Source organism: Neolamprologus brichardi, chromosome 3, assembly GCF_056152115.1.
Source record: "Neolamprologus brichardi isolate AB-2024 chromosome 3, ASM5615211v1, whole genome shotgun sequence".
Taxonomy (NCBI): Eukaryota; Metazoa; Chordata; class Actinopteri; order Cichliformes; family Cichlidae; genus Neolamprologus; species Neolamprologus brichardi.
The window spans coordinates 8,405,056-8,423,897 of NC_142106.1; the positions used below are offsets into that span (position 1 = coordinate 8,405,056).

Sequence of the window (18,842 nt, forward strand, 5' to 3'; positions counted from 1 at the left end):
GAGCTCATGGTTTTAATCCACCTGCCAGACATCTTTGGACTGCTTTGCACATGGCTCCATTAAAATCCAGGCATTCTAAAACTAAATCTGAGCCCTGGCTGAACGACACGACCGAGCTGTCAGACACGAGTGCCGTCGAGCTGAGCACACGTGGAAAAAGGACAATTTACAAGTGACATTACAGATGCTGACACGACCCGAGCTGAGCACACGTGGAAAAAGGACAATTTACAAGTGACATTACAGATGCTAAATGTTAAATGACTGTTAGCTGCTAAATACTAAATGACTGTTAGCGTCAATATAAAAAAAAAATCCACTTATCTGACATTATTCTGTGAAACTGTAACAACTTGCATGTTTTATTTAAAACTATTAACTCTGTTCTCAGTGCACCACATACTGACTCTATCAAGCCCTTCTCTGCAGCCTGAGAAAGTTTTTTTCACTTTAAAAATTTACAAATTACAAATGATGCTGTCTCTCTTGAACTCTCATAAGAGGTGTTACCTACAGTTGGACCTTTGGTTCTCAAGCTGGTAAACTATAGTTTGATGTCAGATGTAGCCCCCCAAATTTTTTACATACTGTAGTCAAGCAGGTTTAAAAAAACCTGTTCTTGATCCTACGATTCCTACGAAATTACAGGCCTTTCTTCTAACTACCGTTTCTTTCCAAAATTCTTGAAAAGACAGTTGACAGTCAATGAATGACCTTCCTGAAATAGCAAAATATTTTACACGTTTTCCAATCTGGTTTTAAACTCTCTCATAGCACTGAATCAGCCCGTTTAAAAGTTTTTAATGACATATTTTTAGCTACTGATGCTGGGAACTGTGTTGTTCTTGTGCTTTTAGATTTGACAGTTGCATTTGATACCGTGGATCATGCATTTTACTCTGTCATTTGGAGCACTGGGTGGGCACAGCACTTGAGTGGTTCAGGTCCTACTTGGCGGGGCAAACATTTTGTGTCAGTCTCTGTGACCATGTGTTGTCCTCCACTCCTCTCTTGTGTGGTGTTCCACAGAGCTCAGTTCTAGGCCCCCTCCTCTTTTCTTTGTATCTGCTCTCTCTTGGATCTATACTGAGAAAACACAGCATTGCTTGACAGTTAGCTTAAGGCAGTGGTAAAATCAAGCATCTTTCAGCTGAGGCAGCTGGCTAAAATGAAGCCAATTCTTTCACAGAGGCACTTTTAGAAGGTTATCTAGCACTCGATTGGATTACTGTAATGCACTTTATATATGGGTCAGTGCTTCATACATCTACAGAAGATTCAAAATGCTGCACCTCCAAAGTTTGAGCACATTTCCCCTATTTTAGTTTCACTTCACCTGCTGCACATTTCTTTTTGGATTCCTTTTAAAATTCTTTTTTAGACATAAGTTGTAAGAGCCGCCATTTTCTTTGTGAGTATTTATTACACGGCGTGCTGCGGGAAAAAGCCTGTTCTAACGTTTGAGTCTAAGGTTTATTTTTTAGCACCTGGCGGCTCTTTTTTAATTCTCATCCAATTTGCTCTTTCACGTGATTCCGTTTATTTTGAAAAGTCTCAACAGGATCTTGAGCTTTATTCTGAAAGGTTTAAGTGAAACAAACGGACACACGCTGCTGTTACCGTCGTTGTTGCTACACACAATGCATAAAAAGAGGCGCTTGTCCGTCCGTAGTGTGGTTATATAAAATATAAGAGAAAGAGATAACTTTAAGAAATTAATATAGCCACTACAGTGACCATCAAAACGATTAAAAAATATTGCCGTTAACAGTTTATTTTGCGCCACCACGAAACAAACGATAGCGTAAAATGAAACGATAGATGTTTTTATATCGTCATCCGATATATATCGTTATATTGAACAGCCCTAGCCTAGGCTGTACCCCACCTCTTGCCCTATGACACCTGGGATAAGCTCCAACACCCCCCGCGACCCTGGGAAGGATAAGTGGAGGCTCCTCTCTGTTATGGATCTCTGTGACTATAATAAAATTCCCTCCATGCATTACTGAACTGCACTGAAGTAAAACTTCATCCTAAGGACTGCAATACACCAAAGGACATGACTAATAAACACTGATTACACTCTGTTCTTCTTGCAGCAATAATTTTTTTCTGCAGGTAACAATTTCCCATGTTAACTACAGTTGCAATTGAGCAGTAAGACTGTATTTGTCTCTATTCAAATGATGATTCAGTGAATTTGAATTGTCCTGCATCCAGAGGATCTGTGCCTAGTTCTCCAAAATGTTTGGAACAACTTACCAGCAGACTTCCTTCAAAAACTGTGTGCAAGTGCACCTAGAAGAATTCATACTGATTCGAAGGGTGTTCACACCAAGTATTTATTTGATTTCTCTTTTGTTCATTCACTGCATTTTGTTAATTGATGAAAATATGGTGACTTTTAGATAGCAGGGCTCAAATTAGAACACCAACCAGTCAAGTTTTTAGGTTATTGTTACACCCCAGTCTAGGGAGTGTCGGGTGAGAAGGGGGTGTTTTATTTTTATTTTAGCATCAGCATCAATATTATATCAGAATCATTTAACAAGCATTGCATTAAACATTGATTGAAGCTATTGACATTACATTAACATTTGTATTACAGTGATTGCTATAACCTGGTGTTAATCTTCTACTTACAGGTGTCAGAATAATCATATTATCTCTCATTGCAGGTGTAAACATGATCACCTTATACACATTGCAGTTTGTTGCTCATTATAGAGTTGTGCCCGAGTTAATAAAGGTCAAAAACTTCAGTCGGCGTTATGACTGGCTGATCCATGGTGTGGGATGACTTTGGGCCCAGGAGGTTGCACGCGCTTACATAACACTGATATCATGTGATTCTTTGTGATTTTTTATCTAGTTATATCTTTTCATTAAGTTTTTAAGTAGTGGTAGTTAATTAAACCAACATTCATTTAATATTGCATGCCTGATTCAGCGTATTATACACAGGTCAACTTGATAATTTGCAAAAACCTTGCAGCTGTAATGTTGTGTCTCCATAAGGGACAGTTGGCTCTAAGGAGATGAGTGGGAGCCAGTGTCTGTCCTCGAGACGAAGAGAATGTTCCTTTGCTGTGTCTAAAGTTGTCAATATTGACTGTATTGTACCACCTGTACGCATGAGGGGGCGTTCTAATACCCTGATTTTCATAAAACAATGGTTGTGTGGTGTCTGAAGCGAGATTTGATGCTGTCTGCTGTATGGTGTCCATCTCCCACGCATGTGTTCATTAAATCATCGTTTGACTTGACCCGGCCGGACCAGTGTGGTTATTTTTGGTTTTCCTCCTGTATCCATCCTCAATATTTGAATCCGTAACAGTTTTGGGGGCTCGTCCTGTGGTATTGGGGAGGAAGTTTTGGAGGTTTGGACGGTCCGAGGTGGTCGAACGGGCAGGCACGAGCCAGCGGTCTGACGTGAGTGGGCAAGTCGGCACATCTAAAGGTAAGGCACAACCTGTTGAATGTCAATCCAAACTGTGCCAAATTGGACTGTATAAATTAAAAGTCTACTCACTGAAATTACTGGTGAAGGCCTGTTTTGATTTTGATGAAAATGATGAAAGCTTATAAGTTATAATACTGGGTTCGAGTCCCAAGATAAAGGAAAATAATACTGGGTTCGAGTCCGAAGAGAAAGGAAAATAATACTGGGTTCGAGTCCCAGGTAGTTTGATAGGGAATTGGTCATTTTGTGAGTTAGAGTCTCCATTGGTCTAAGGATTGCATCTGTGTTGGTCATTTTGCGAGTTAGAGTCTCCAGTGTCCATAACGTTGCATCTGCCTCAGTCATACTCTTGTTTTTGGGTGTTGTCTGTTGTTTAAAAGTATTATAAATTTTGTGAGAACGGCGATCATATATCGCTAAGAAGCGCAGTGCTCAGAGGTAACGCTTGCCAAGGCCGGGGACGCCTAGGCCTTGTCCTCTTTGAGGTATAGTCAGTTGGTCACTGTGGAACTTGGGGCACTCCAGAATAACTAGTGGTTGCACCACTTACCGTGTTGAACGGTATCTGCGCTTTTTTGGACACTCTAAATTGAGTTAGGGATTTTAGAGATGAGGCCAGATACAGTTAGAGTTTGATACTGGTTAATTGAGTACAAAAAAGTTGGACTTTCTTCGGTTGGACCTGTTATCTTAAATTTGTCAAAATTGTTAGGCGCTAAAACTTTCAGGCCTGAGAGTGATTGTAAATATAAGACATCCTTGTAAAATAAGATAGAGAGTTGAGTGTGAAACGAGGCTGTGTGTGACGACAGCGCGCTGCAGTGCTGCAAACTATTTTTAGACTGTGTGTGAACATGCAAATGAGGTGGCTGCTGTGAAGCGCACAGAGGATGTTCATTTCTTGTTTAGCGTGTGATTGAGTGTTATAATTATGATTTGCAAGTATTGTTAAAGCCCTGTAAATAACATGCTGGTTTAGTTTATCATGATAATATAAATGAGTTTTGAATTATTGCTGTGAATATATGATTAATGACTGTGGTTGGCATATTTCTCTTGGGCTGCACGGCTGAAAATTGGAAAGTTCAAAATGCTTTTGATTCAAGCAAGTTATATATGATTTTATAAGAGTGTGAGCGTCTTTTTCTTTCAGCCTGAAACCACAGACAAATATGCTTGATGAACCCAGTTGCTTTTTTGGTGATAATATAAGGTATAGTGAATTTAAGTCTGAGTTATTGTAGAGTATGCTGAGGGTAGGTGAGTGTTTACAATTCGGATCAAATTGTTGCGAACTAATCTGAGACAAAATCTAAGTGTATTTAGAAAACCAGACACTTATTCCCTAGGAGAATTTTAATCAATAATACCTTCAGGTAAAATTGTTAAAAGGTTATGAGCTGTCTTGATACAGAGAAAGTGGAGTTTGTCACCCTAAAAAGGATGGAATGATGCTCTACCTCTGTGTTCAAGTCCAGACATAAGTTTTAAGCACATATGAGCCACTAATAAGCGTGACATAATCAATAAGGAACAAATAAATAAACAAATAAAAAATACATTTGCTGAATAACTTTAACAGAAGTAAATCTATGAGCACGCAATAAAGTGGACTTCTGAAAAGTGAGAAATTGATTTACATTTACATACACACTTTAAAGAAAAATCCCACTTAATATTGATACATTCCCGTTCATATACAGTTACATAAAAACCTAATAATGTTGCGATCAGCGTCTTGTCACATTGAAATTACAGAGATAGAGGGGCTTCTGGTGGTGAACTGTGACTGTTACGCACAGACAGAGGAGGGAGATGCCCCTTATGAGGTGTCAGTAAGTTCAGAAATAAAGCTGGACGACTTAGATGAATATATCAATCGTTGTTTATTTTTATTTCAAGGGGTGATTGAGCTAGCCTCACAGGCGGACGACCCCGAGTATGAAGTCACAGAGGCGGCTGTGTTTGTTCTCTGCATGGTAGAAGCGGTAGAAACCGGTACTGACTTTAGTATGCTTTCTTAAAACTTGTGGAGTTATTTGTGGAGACGTCCCGAAGTAATAAATGACTGTGTGCTTGAAATGGTTAACGGTGTCTGGAATAAATGAGACTAAGCAGAGTTTGATTGTTCAGTGTTGAAGCAAAATAAGTGAAATGGTGAACTCTTGAGGAGTTTGGGTTAGACTGGTTCATCACTCTCCCACCTGTTAAAATAGCATGGTGTTTATTTATCATTATCTGATGTTGATAGCGCCTTGACGCAGGTTTTGTGGCGACTTGGTGCGGTGTGAATGTGTTAAACTGTGTGGCTGTAGCGTGCACAAAGTACAGCACGCAATGCGTTTGGTTTTATTAAATTAAATGGGAGAGTGAAACATTATGATTGAGTGTGAACATTAATAAAACCACGGTCAAATCTCTGACGCACTGGGTTAACTGTGTGTGTCACCGAGCAGGTCAGGAGGAGACTGTGACCGTTGGAGTGGTGAGACTAATTCTGAGAACTCTCAAGGAGACGTAGCGGGGTGACCCAGGAGGAGGAGTCGAGTAACGTCACTGAGAGGGAGGTAAGCCTGTGTTTCAGGAAAATGGCCAACAGCTCCAGTGCGACATCTAGTGGGTCTAGGGGATTTAGGCCTCTGAAGGAGCAGCTGCAACAGCTAAAAAAAGCCATTCGCTTGGCTTTCCCTGGATTATCAAAAATAGCGGAGAAAGAATGCGAAACGATGGATGAGGAGGTAAGGAAAATTATTGCCTCCCAACAGAAAGGGCTGGAGGAGAAGATAGCCCTAAACATTGTGTTCAAAACGGAAGGAGAGAGATGTGAGCAGAAATTGGAACAACTGGAAAAGGAAGCAGAGGGACATTCAGTTAACTGGAAAGCCAAAAAAGAAATCAAGAATCTAAAGGAAACCCATGCAAAGTGCTGTAAATGGCTGTTCTTGTGGAATGGAGCATCATCCTGGATGATGGAGGATGTCATGGAGGAAACAGGAGACATGGGAAATGTAATGGAGTCATTGAAACAGCTGAAGGAGGAAAATAAAAAGATAAAGAGCCAAATGAAGGATTTAATGTCAAAGCCAGAAGATGCTAACAGATATCACACACCAAAATTATATCCTTGGGCCGCAGTAACACCTAGTGCCCCACCACAATCATACATCATGCCTGTGATGACTCTTGGTGGGGGACAAGTTCATGGCCCAGATGGACAAACTGGAGTGGTCCTTGGAGGAATAGCGGACGTTAAATAAACCAGCCCACCTATAGTTCGCCCCAAAGAAGGGTCAATGACAGTTAAATGTCAGCCCCAAAGTGGGGGAGGGAGAATGATAGCCTCAGCTGCAGATGAAGGCTCAACCTCGCCTCCCCGCTCACTTTGCAAAGAAAAAATGTCAGGCCCAGAAGTATTAATGGAGGAACAGCCAAGTCACAGTGGACAGACAGAACAGACCCCTAAAATGGAGGATACAATGTCACCTGAGGATGGAAGTGAACGGTCAACCTTTCAGGAGTTGCCAACACCAGCAAGAGAAGGGCAGGCCCAAACCAGTAGGTCAGAGAGACCTGACACAACGGCCAAGGACGGAAGCTGGAGAGGAGAAGTCTATGGTCGGATGCATGAAAACCCAAATGCACTAATGGAAGTAATAAAAACGCTAAATGACGTTAAGAAAAAACTGAGCAAAGCTATGTCAGAGGAGGAGAATGAAGATGGTGCGACTTCATCAGAAGAAGAGAATGATGAGGAGGAAAAAGACAGAGTAGTTGAGTCAGAGCCAAATGTAGGCAGAAATTTGAGATCGAGACGTGGAAGAATAGAAATAAGAAGGCCCATGTTTCAAAGCTCAAAAGGAAAGGGATATCTGACCCGCTATAAAAAAGTGGCCTTAGAGCCAGGAGCTGCTGGCCCTAGTTATAATCTCCCTTTAATAGCAGGCCCAAAAAACGAACCACTGTATCGCCCATATAAAATAAGAGATTTGGAAGCATTGGTTAAACAACTTCCACCTATAACTGAGGGAGGAGCTAGTTGGTTAAGAACATTAAGTAGATTGACCGAAGGCCAGGAACTTGCCATTGGCGATTTCCGCACTATTGCCGGCCACTGTATGCTCGGTGGTGGGCTAGCCGATGTAGAGGCTATAGCCCACACAACCCAGTATGCAAATGATCTGCCATACCATGAAGTGCAATGTGCCTTATCTGACGCAGTTCGTGAGAAGTACCCAACCCCTAATATTGGAGCTATACCTAAAATAATTTGGGACCCCCAACATACACCTAGGGAGTTTTTAGCAAAAGCCAAAGAGCAGTGGTTGTCAGAAACAGGTATCCATCCAGGTAACGAAGGCGAGCATCGGGCATGGTTCCGTTCTGCGGTGCTGGCAGGGCTGCCCAATCAAGTAAAAGCAGACTTAGAGAAAAATCCAGATTTTGCCGTAGCAGACTCTGTGCAGTGGGAAAGACATGTAACCCACCAGTTGCAGCAGGAACAGGATACGGCGAACAAACAGAAAAAAGAGTTGGAAGAAGCGCAAGCGTGGTTGCTAAAATTGCAGGTGGCAGAAGCAAAAAACAAAGCTGGAGAGAAAAAGGAGGAGGAAAAGGAGAACGCAAAGAAAATAATGATAGCTGGGCCGCAGCCTGGTCCCATGCCTGAATGGCCAGAGGGAGACCCGGGTCTGTGCCCTGATGACAGGTGGCCCGTCAATGCACCAAGGCAGCGTCAACCCATAGGGAATTGGGGGACCGGTGGTCCGCAAAGAGGGCGTGGTGAATCAGTGAGGGGAGTGCAAAGAGCTCGTGGAACAGGGAATCCCAGCAACATGCCTTGGAATGCCTGTTGGAGATGTGGAGCAGAGGGACACTGGAGTAGAGAGTGTCCAGAATTTATTCAAAGTTATCCAAGGCGAGGCTACCGACCCCAGGCACGTGGAGCTCCAAGAGGGAGAAATGGGTACAGGGGAGCACACCAAGCCCCAAACCCAAGTGCAGCGCCAGTCGCTCAGTACCCAGTGGCTGACTGGGGCTAGGAGCAGGAGCAGTACTGAGGGAGCCCGGAGAGACCAAACACCATGGGGATGGCAGACCCTATGCTGTCAATGACCGTGGAAGGGACAGAATTGCCCTTTCTAGTGGACACTGGAGCAACATATTCCACATTGAGTGCAACACCAGACTGTGCCACACCTATCACACAGTTAATGTGGTGGGTTTTTCCGGGGTCCCAATGACTCTGCCATTGACCGATCCAGCCGTGACAAAGCTGGGAAAGCAAACTGTGAAACACCAATATGTGGTGTCACCTCAAGTGCCAGTGAATCTCATGGGCAGGGACCTGCTCGTGAAGCTGGGAGCTACTATCATGTGCTCTGCAGATGGACTGTCTGTTACTCTGCCAGGAGGACAGCATTTCTCGTGCCTGGGAACACACTCAAAGACTCAGTATCTGCTTCAGAACTGTGAACAAGCCAAAGCCGACATTTACTGGGGGAGGCTGCTGGAGGAAGGCATTCTAAGTCAATTCCAGCTGGGGAGACCCTGAATAATGAGCTTGGCAGTCTACTCCCCACCACAAAATCCGTACCACGTCACTCTTTTTTATGACAGGGAAAATGATGACACCTATCGTGAATTATTCCAGTCTGATCTTGAGGGTCAGATCTGGAATGTGCAAACAAATAACATTTACATTGGGCCAGAAGGTGTAGCCGCGGCTGTAAAATTAACTGATGAGCAACTGCCTTGGTATAATGTGGGAGAAAATTCGGCCCCTCACATTACATTGGCGGTCCACGAAGGTCATGGAGCATGTGATCTGGGACCAATGGTCAGGCGGGCGCTGGACAACGCATGGTGGCAAAGCACCCAAATTCCAAATCTATGCAAGACCTATCGGATAACTTGTATGTCTAATGATGCAGTGAGCCTTGAACATCAAGAAATCTCAGAAACACATGGAAGAGAGAGAGCAGACCATCCTGATGCAGTTGCTGAACTGTCAAAACTGCCTGACAGTCTGTGGTCCAAAGGGCCCACAGACGTTGGCCTGGCCACCTGTTCGCCTGTCCTGTTCCAGCTGAAATCACACACACCAGTTAACAGACCGCAGTATAAACATAAACCTGATGCAGAAGAGGGAATCGCAGAAACAATTGAAGGCCTGTTAAATGTCGGAGTGTTAGAGCCATCTCACTCACATTGGAACACACCAATTCTACCGGTGGAGAAACCTGGGACAGGAAAGTATCGTATGGCACATGATTTGCGAGCCATTAATGCCATACTGCATACTAATACTGTGCCTGTTCCAAACCCCTACACTGCACTATCAGCTATCACGTGTGACCAAAAGTGGTTCACCTGTATTGATCTTGCAAATGCATTCTTTTGTCTTCCACTGCATGAGTCACTCAGAGACATTTTCTCATTCACATACAGAGGTAAAAAATTCAGATACACACGTTTACCACAAGGTTTTGCACTTTCTCCTGGCATTTTCAATCAGGTGCTCAAAGAGGCCCTGTCAACATGTAATTTGCCTGATGGATGTACATTGATTCAATATGTCGATGATCTTCTCATTGCAGCCCCGTCAGCAGCGGATTGTGCGGCAGCCTCGCTCGTCGTGTTGAATAGATTGGCAGACTGTGGCTTCAAAGTGAGTAAAGAAAAGTTGCAATTGGTTCGACCTGAGGTACCATTTTTGGGCCAGGTAATTGCACACAAATCAGTGGGTTTAATGAACACACACAGAGACCAAATTCTGACACACCCAAAACTGCAAACAGTGAGAGAGATGCTTTCTTTCCTTGGTTTGACAGGTTACAGCAGAAAGTTCATTCCTGACTATGTAGGTAAAACTGCCCCTTTAAGGGGCCTAATGAAGCAAGTTGGCGTTCGAAATCTTAAGGCTGAATTGCCTTGGACGTCTGACACTGAAACCACGTTTATTACATTAAAACAGGATTTGTCAAGAGCCTCTGATTTGGTTACACCTAATTATGATGAGCCATTCTATTTGGATATTTCTGAAACAAACTCCGTTGTAAACGGGGTGTTGTTTCAGAAAAAAGGGGGGAGCAGGGATGTTCTCATGTATGTCAGCATAAAACTACATCCAACAGAAGCAAGGCATCCCACATGCACACAACACGCCGCAGGGGTCGCCAAAGTCATTCAGAAAACAGCACATGTAGTGAGAGGGCATCCACTAAAAATACTCACTACACACAGCATAGTGGCGTACGTGAACTCACAAGCATTTAGTATGACACCACGGGCGGAACAGAAATTGAGCAAAGTTTTGGAGGCCCCAAATTTGACATTCACACATGAAGGAACTAACATGGCAGATTTAATGGGAGCAGGGGAACCACATGACTGCGTCAAAAGAGCACAGGTTGAAGAAAAAATTAGAGAGGACCTGAAGGCAGAACCTATACCTGGAGCTGAGGATTGGTTCACAGATGGATGTTGCCACAGAGATGAGGAAGGACTAAAAACAGGGTATGCGGTGGTCTGCAGAGTAGGAAGTGAGTATCAGGTCAAAGAAGCAAGAAGGATTGAGGGACAGCAGTCGGCCCAAAGAGCTGAAGTGATAGCCCTAGCTCGAGCTTTGAGGTTAGCTAAGGATATGAGAGTGAACATCTATACTGACTCAGCGTATGCATTTGGAGCAGCTCATGTGGCGCTGCCTCAGTGGAAAAGAGCAGGATTCAGAACAGCAACCAACGCACCTATTTGCCACAAGAAGGAAATGGAGGAACTGGAGGAGGCCTTGGGTGATCCAAGGGAGGTGAGTATCATAAAATGCAAAGGGCACTCACAAGGAACCAGCATGGTGGCAAAAGGAAACCAGAAAGCGGATGAAGCCGCAAAGGAGGCAGCAGGCTACAAAGGACAGAGACAAATGATACAGGTAATTACAGAAGAGGAAGGGCCAATTAACCTAACGGAGGAGGTCAAACAGGCCCAGGAGGAGGCATCCCCAGAGGAAAAGGGGGTGTGGAAAAACAAGGGAGCCTGGCAGGACAGAAGCTTCTGGAGGGGGCCAGACGGGCGTCCCGTGTTAACAGCAAAAATGGCGAAACAGAAGGTGAGCGAGGCCCACGGGCTTGGACACGTGGGGATAGCACAGATGGAGAGAAATCTGTGTCATTGGTGGCACCCTAAGCTCAGAGAAATGATAAGGGAGAAGGCCAGAATGTGTTTAATCTGCGGAGCACACAATCCCAAGCCAGTAATCAAACCAGAATTGGGTAAGTTCCGGATGCCTGAGAGGCCGGGAGAGGAGATTGTCATTGATTTCACTGATATGATTGATTCAGGCCCTGGTGGTCTTCGATATTTGTTGGTGTGTGTAGATGTACTGACCGGCTGGCCAGAGGCATGGGTGACTAAAAAGGAAGATGCGAGGACCGTGATCAAATGTTTAATCAATCATTACATTCCTCGACATGGGTTCCCCAAAAGAATTAGATCAGATAATGGAACCTATTTTAAAAATCAAGATTTGGCAAAGGTGGAAAAAATGTTGGGAGTTCAGCACAAATTTGGGACAGTGTATCATCCTCAATCCCAAGGGAAAGTTGAAAGGATGAATCTAAATTTGAAAAATAAATTAGCTAAAACCTGCGCGCAAACAGGGCTCAATCGGGTCGCGGCCCTGCCAATTGCTTTGATGACCATAAGATGTTCTGTTAATCAGTCCACAGGTTTTACGCCCTACGAGCTGCAAACTGGGAGACAGTTTCCGGCACCTTGGACGGTGGACCCAGTGGAACAGGGCAGGAGAGGGAACAGGTCTCACACAGACTATTGGAACGAGTTAAAGGCGCTTGTGTCCAGCTTCACAAAACAGGTGGCTTCTCCAGGAGAAGGAGAGGTCCCAGACGCGAGAGTGGTGTGGCTGAAGGTCATCAAACGCAAGTGGAAGGAACCTCGTTGGACTGGCCCGTATGAGGTGTCTGCCCGGACGGCTAAAGCGGTTCAACTGAAAGGGAAAGGCGACAACTAAAGAAATATAGTAAAAAACAAAAATATGTAGCGTGCCCATGGATCACAAAAGGATTACAAAATGCATGTAAAAAGAAAAATACCTTATATAGAGAATTTATAACAAACAGAACCATCTCCGTTTCAACCTAAGATGCAGACAAACCAGAGTTGTTCCTAAGAGCCTGCGCCTTGGATCCACTGTCAGGGGATACAGAGCAGACTTGATTCTACAGAGAGCGCAAAATCACCTTTTAAGTGAAAGGATAAGACAGGTCCATTTCACTATAGATGCCCTCCAGATCAAGATCAGCCAGACTCTGCAGGAACTGGAAACCCTTCTACCCTCTCCAATCTTAGAAGAGGTTTACAAGTTTGTGGACAAGGCTCAGCGGGCCCAACACTCGAAAGGAAAAGAAAGACAACGCAGGAAATTTCACACCTTGCTTTCAAAAACACACACTCCTCATTCTGAATCTGAACCTACACAACCCATAGAAGAAAACACACCTGAAGACAGTCAGGAGAAATGGGTTAAGAACTTTTCAGACAGGAATCTCACTGAACCTGAAAAGAGAGTATTAGCCAAAGGTCTCAATTTTGCCATTTCTCCACAACAGTTGCCCATAGTGGACTTCATCACAGCCACAGAATCTGCCATACGGATTAATAAATTATCACAGACAGAAGCAGAGCAAATCAGGATGAAAGTCTCAGCCACCCTCTCCAGTGCCAAAGTCCCTCCGTCCAACCTCACAATACAGGAAAAGAAAGCCGTCGCTTCCCTGAGCAAAGACCACAACATCACTGTTTTACCAGCTGATAAGGGAAGATGCACTGTGGTCCTAAACACTACAGATTACCATACAAAGATCACTACTCTCCTCAGTGACAACAATACCTACGAAGCCTTAAAGCGAGACCCCACAAGCAGCTACAAAAAGAAAGTTATAGCTTGCCTTCAAGACTTGGAAATGGACAAAATCATTGACCGCCTTACTTATCACCGCCTTTACCCAGGGGATGCAATACCCTGCATTTACGGACTTCCAAAAATCCACAAGGAAGCTGTCCCACTCAGACCCATAGTCAGTAGCATAAACTCAGCCACTTATAACATTGCAAAACACCTTGCTACCATCCTTGCTCCTCTCGTGGGGAACACCCCACACCACATCAAGAACTCCACCGACTTCACTGACAAGGTCCAGAAACTTACCCTGGATCCAGATGAAACCATGGTGTCCTTTGATGTAGTCTCTCTCTTCATGTGCATACCCACCACGGAGGCAGTGGAGACTGTCAGAAAACGACTACAAGAAGACAACTCCTTGGAGGACAGGACCAACTTCACACCCGATCAGATTTGCACACTGTTAGACCTCTGCCTCACCACTACATATTTCAAATACAACGAAGGCTATTACAGACAAAAACATGGCTGTGCCATGGGCTCCCCCGTGTCACCTATTGTAGCCAACCTTTACATGGAGGAAGTGGAAAGGAAGGCTCTTGGCTCTTTCAAAGGAAGAGTACCCAGCCACTGGTACAGATATGTAGACGACACCTGGGTCAAAATCAAGACACAAGAAGTGGAATCCTTCACTGCGCACATCAACGCTGTGGATAAAAACATCAAGTTCACCAGGGAAGACACAAAGGACGACTGTTTGCCTTTCCTGGACTGCGCTGTGCACATTGAAGAGAATGGCAACCTCAACATCGAAGTTTACCGGAAGCCCACACACACGGACCAGTACCTCCTGTTTGACTCCCATCACCCTCTGGAACACAAACTTGGAGTAATTAGGACCCTACACCACCGGGCAGAACATGTTCCCTCTAAGCCTGAAGGGAAAAAGAAGGAACACATACATGTAAAGGAAGCACTCAAAACGTGCGGCTATCCTAAATGGGCATTCTTAAAGTCAGCAAAGAGGCACAGAAAAGAAGATCAGACACCAGCGAGGGAGGATAAGAAGGACAGACGCAACAACATTGTCATCCCCTATGTAGCCGGTGTATCAGAGAAACTCAGGAGGGTTTTCTCCAAGCATGACATCCCGGTGTACTTCAGACCCAGCAACACACTCAGACAAAAACTGGTTCACCCGAAAGACAAAACGCCAAAACACAGACTTAACAATGTGGTGTATGCTGTACAGTGCAGCGAGGAATGCCCAGACCTCTACATTGGAGAGACCAAACAGCCACTTCACAAGCGCATGGCACAACACAGAAGAGCCACCTCCACAGGACAAGACTCAGCTGTCCATCTGCATCTTAAGGATAAAGGACACTCTTTTGAGGATGCCAATGTTCACATTTTGGACAGAGAGGACAGATGGTTCGAAAGAGGAGTGAAAGAAGCCATCTATGTCCACTGTGAGCGACCATCTTTGAACAGAGGCGGTGGTTTACGACACCAACTCTCTGCCATCTATAATCCAGTTTTGAGATCCCTTCCCAGACGCCTTAACGCCCACTCACACCCTGGGCCATCTGACCTCAGGAATTTGCATGATAAGGTGGGGCCAGGTTTCACAATGAGCTCACCTGAAACTCTGGCTGATTGGGACCCACACCCAGTTCCACACCTTAGCTCAGGCGATTAGAGGATCATCAGGGGGTCCTTTTGTCCCTCTGTGGGGGGACACTCCCACTAGGTTTATATCTGGGACTCTCCACCATTTGACCTTAGAACTGAAGAAGCTTCTCGGATGAGAGGTGAAACGTCTTCAAGTAACTTAAAGAAGTCCAGACGCTTTTCTTTGCAAGCTCCTTTGACATAACAAACAGAAGTACAGAAGCTGAAAATAAATACAAGAAATATAAAAATAAATTAACTAGTATTTTGAGGTCATGTAAAAAGGAATATTATGAGAAATTATTAAATATGAATAAAAATAATATTAAAGGGATTTGGAAAACATTAAATACCATCATTAAAAATGGTTCTAGGCAGTCAAATTATCCTTCGTATTTCGTTAACAATGATAGAAATATTAGTAACATGAGTGATGTGGTTAATGAGTTCAATAAATTCTTTCTAAGTGTTGGGCCAGATTTGGCTGATACAATTCCTGATATAACAGATTCTGCAGAGAAAGAAACTAAACTCATTGACTGTAATCCTCATTCAATGTTTTTAACGTTGGTAGAAGAAAAGGAAATCATTGATATTGTTGGGAAATCACAAACAAAAAATTCTACAGACTCTGATGACATTGACATGGAAATCTTTAAGAAAGTGATCAATGGCATCTCCAAACCCTTAACACACATTTGCAATTTGTCTCTACAAACTGGTGCATTCCCAGCACAAATGAAAACAGCTAAAGTAATACCACTGTTTAAAAATGGAGATAGACACCAATTCACAAATTACAGGCCTATTTCTCTACTTTCACAATTTTCAAAAATACTGGAAAAAGTTTTCATTAATAGACTTGACAAATTTATAGATAAACACAAAATAATAATGGACAGTCAGTATGGTTTCAGACCAAATAGATCAACATCTATGGCATTAATGGAACTAATTGAAAATATCACCAACAATATAGATCAAAGACAATGCACAGTTAGTGTTTTCATTGATCTAAAAAAAGCTTTTGACACAATTAACCATGAAATATTACTTCATAAACTGGAGTACTATGGTATTAGAGGAGTGGTGCTAGAGTGGGTCAGAAGTTATTTGAGAGACAGGCAACAATATGTGAAGATTGGTGAATATCAATCAGAGTGCCTGGACATTGTTTGCGGAGTTCCACAGGGGTCAGTATTGGGACCAAAGCTGTTTATCCTCTATATCAATGATATATGTAAAACATCTGATATATTGCAGTTTATTTTATTTGCAGATGATACAAATATTTTTTGTGCTGGAGAGAATTCACAGCAGCTTTTGGAAATTGTCACACAAGAAATGTTTAAACTAAAAACATGGTTTGATAGAAACAAGTTATCACTAAATTTGAAAAAAAAAAACTACATTTATGTTATTTGGAAATTGTAAAAAAAGATGCCGGAGCAAAATTGTTAAACAATGTTGAAGTAGAGCAAGTTTCTGAAACAAAATTTCTGGGTGTGATAATAGATAACAAAATCTGCTGGAAACCTCACATAAAGCATATACAAGCTAAACTGTCAAGAAGCATCTCTGTACTGAGTAAAGTTAAACATTTTTTGCCTTCCAAATCACTCCGGGTACTTTACTGTTCACTTATATTGCCATATTTAGAATACTGTGTGGAAATCTGGGGAAATACATACAAAACTTCACTTCAACCACTATGTAAAACTCAGAAAAAAGCAATCAGGATTATTACTAAAGCAGGATTTAGAGACCACACTAACATCATGTTCTTGAAATTAAAAATTCTGAAGTTTATGGATCTTATAAAATATAAAACTGCAAAAATTATGTACAAAGCCAGATACAATATGTTACCAGGAAATGTACAGAGGATGTTTTTTGACAGAGAAGGGGACTATGCATTGAGGGGAAAATTAAATCTGAAGACTCTTAAAGCACAGACACAGGTTAAAACCTTTTGTGTTACTATTTGTGGGGTAAAACTGTGGAACAGTTTTACTGTGGACCTACAGCAATGTTCAAGCATTAGTCAGTTTATAAAGATGTTTCGAAAACTGATTTTGGAAGAATATGAAACTGATAAAGTTGATCACCCATTGTATATATAACTATGCTAAATTGTATCTAAATTATATCTATCACTGTAGCTATGTTTATACATGTTCTCCTTGTTTATTGTGTGGGGTAAGTTATGATGGGAATTAGGTGAATAGTGGGATTCAATAGAATGTTGAGCATGGGGTAGGGATTAATAAGTATGTTATACTTCTTCCTACTCCATTTCAGACCTAATAATTGTCATTTCATGTAATTTAGACTCTGTTTTATTTTTTTATTTTTTTTATTTTCTTTGTTTTATCTGAGCACATACGTGTGTGTATTTACACAGAGTAAATTCAAGTATGTGTACTTGTGTATATATTGTTTTTTTTGTATATGTCTGAAATAAATAAAGATACAATACAATACAATACAACTGGTATCACTGGTCGCAGTGTGCACCGGCACACAACAGCTGGGTGGAAAAAATTGCATCTCCACCCATCACAGGTGAAAAACAGAGGCAGAATAAACCCTCACACCTGTGCAACGGGCCGACCGCTAGTCTACCTGGGAGGCCGAAGAAAGAAGAGAAATGTAAGGAGAAAAACCTCAGGAAAGCAAAGAATCACGGGCCCAGAGTTAATTCTTATTAATTCTTATTATTATATACTGTCTTATCTTACATAACACTCATGGGTGGAGTACAAGTTAAGAGAAAAACAACTTCTTATCTGGTGATTGCATACGAGGCTGCACAGGATGCAGCCTTGCAAGACAAAGAGGAACAAGTTGATTAACGATCTTGTGATGGGTTGAAACAGTACATGTGGGTGTAGTCGAAATTTGAGCAACTTCCTCATGTGGTTACTTTGTTCCAGTTAAAGGATTGCAGGCACGCTATGTACAGGCATTACTGTGCAATTTAAATAAGCTAAACATAAAGGTAATAAGGTAAAATCTTTTCACAAGCAGCCTAGGAGGAAGTCACCGCGCCAGCAGAAAGGAGCGGTATCAAATTGAATATTTGCCACAAAGGCTTTAACAAGAAGAGCTTTGAACTTGTATGTAAAAAAAAAAAAAAAGAAAGAAAAAAATAATAATTCACATAACACAATGCCATCACAACAATCAGAAACCTGTGATGAGAGAGAAGTTTCAAAAACTATTAAAATGTTACTTAGTTTGATGTTGACTATGTTATTAATCACCGCTATATGTTTTTTGGTTTATTTGTTGCAGACCGGCCCACGCAGACTGTCTGAGCACGGAGGCCATCCCAGCCCAGCGCCTTTCGATATACCACTCAGTGAAATCAAGCCGCGGGTGAGAATGAAGCGCGAAATCTCTGGTAAAACGGATGAGTGTCTCAGCACTTATGGTGGATTAGAATTAGATTATGTTAACGGCTCCACAACCTCTTTTACGTTTGATCTGTGTGATGTTTTTAACTGTAAGGGCGCAAGCAGTACCTGGAGGGGATATAATGTGTGGATCTGCTGGGACTACTCAGTGAGTACACACTGCGAAAGGGGAAATCGGCCTTATGACGGGTGGTGTAGGAATTGGAATCAGGTAAAGGGTTACACTGGGGAAAATTGGGAACCGTCAGAACTAGGACCAGGAAATGAGCTTAAACTTCAAAGGGATTACAGTCCATCTAAAAATCTGTTGACTTTGTCATTGGGGAATTGGCAGCGGGAAAAACCTGTATATTTAGTTGTGGGTGTG

General features: G+C 42.6%; 2 protein-coding genes and 1 pseudogene across 1 annotated transcript; 2 read left to right on the plus strand and 1 right to left on the minus strand.

Annotated features, from left to right (window-relative positions):
- Nucleotides 1-18,842, minus strand: part of LOC148103365 (uncharacterized) — a 44,140-nt gene that overhangs the window by 11,605 nt on the left and 13,693 nt on the right.
- On the plus strand, nt 6,055-8,523 carry LOC148103366 (uncharacterized; annotated as a pseudogene).
- Nucleotides 11,232-18,134, plus strand: LOC148103367 (uncharacterized). Its single transcript, XM_087832335.1, has 4 exons — nt 11,232-11,733; nt 12,190-12,483; nt 17,544-17,702; nt 18,082-18,134. The coding sequence occupies exons 1-4, from the start codon at nt 11,232-11,234 to the stop codon at nt 18,132-18,134; spliced, it is 1,008 nt and encodes a 335-aa protein (XP_087688461.1).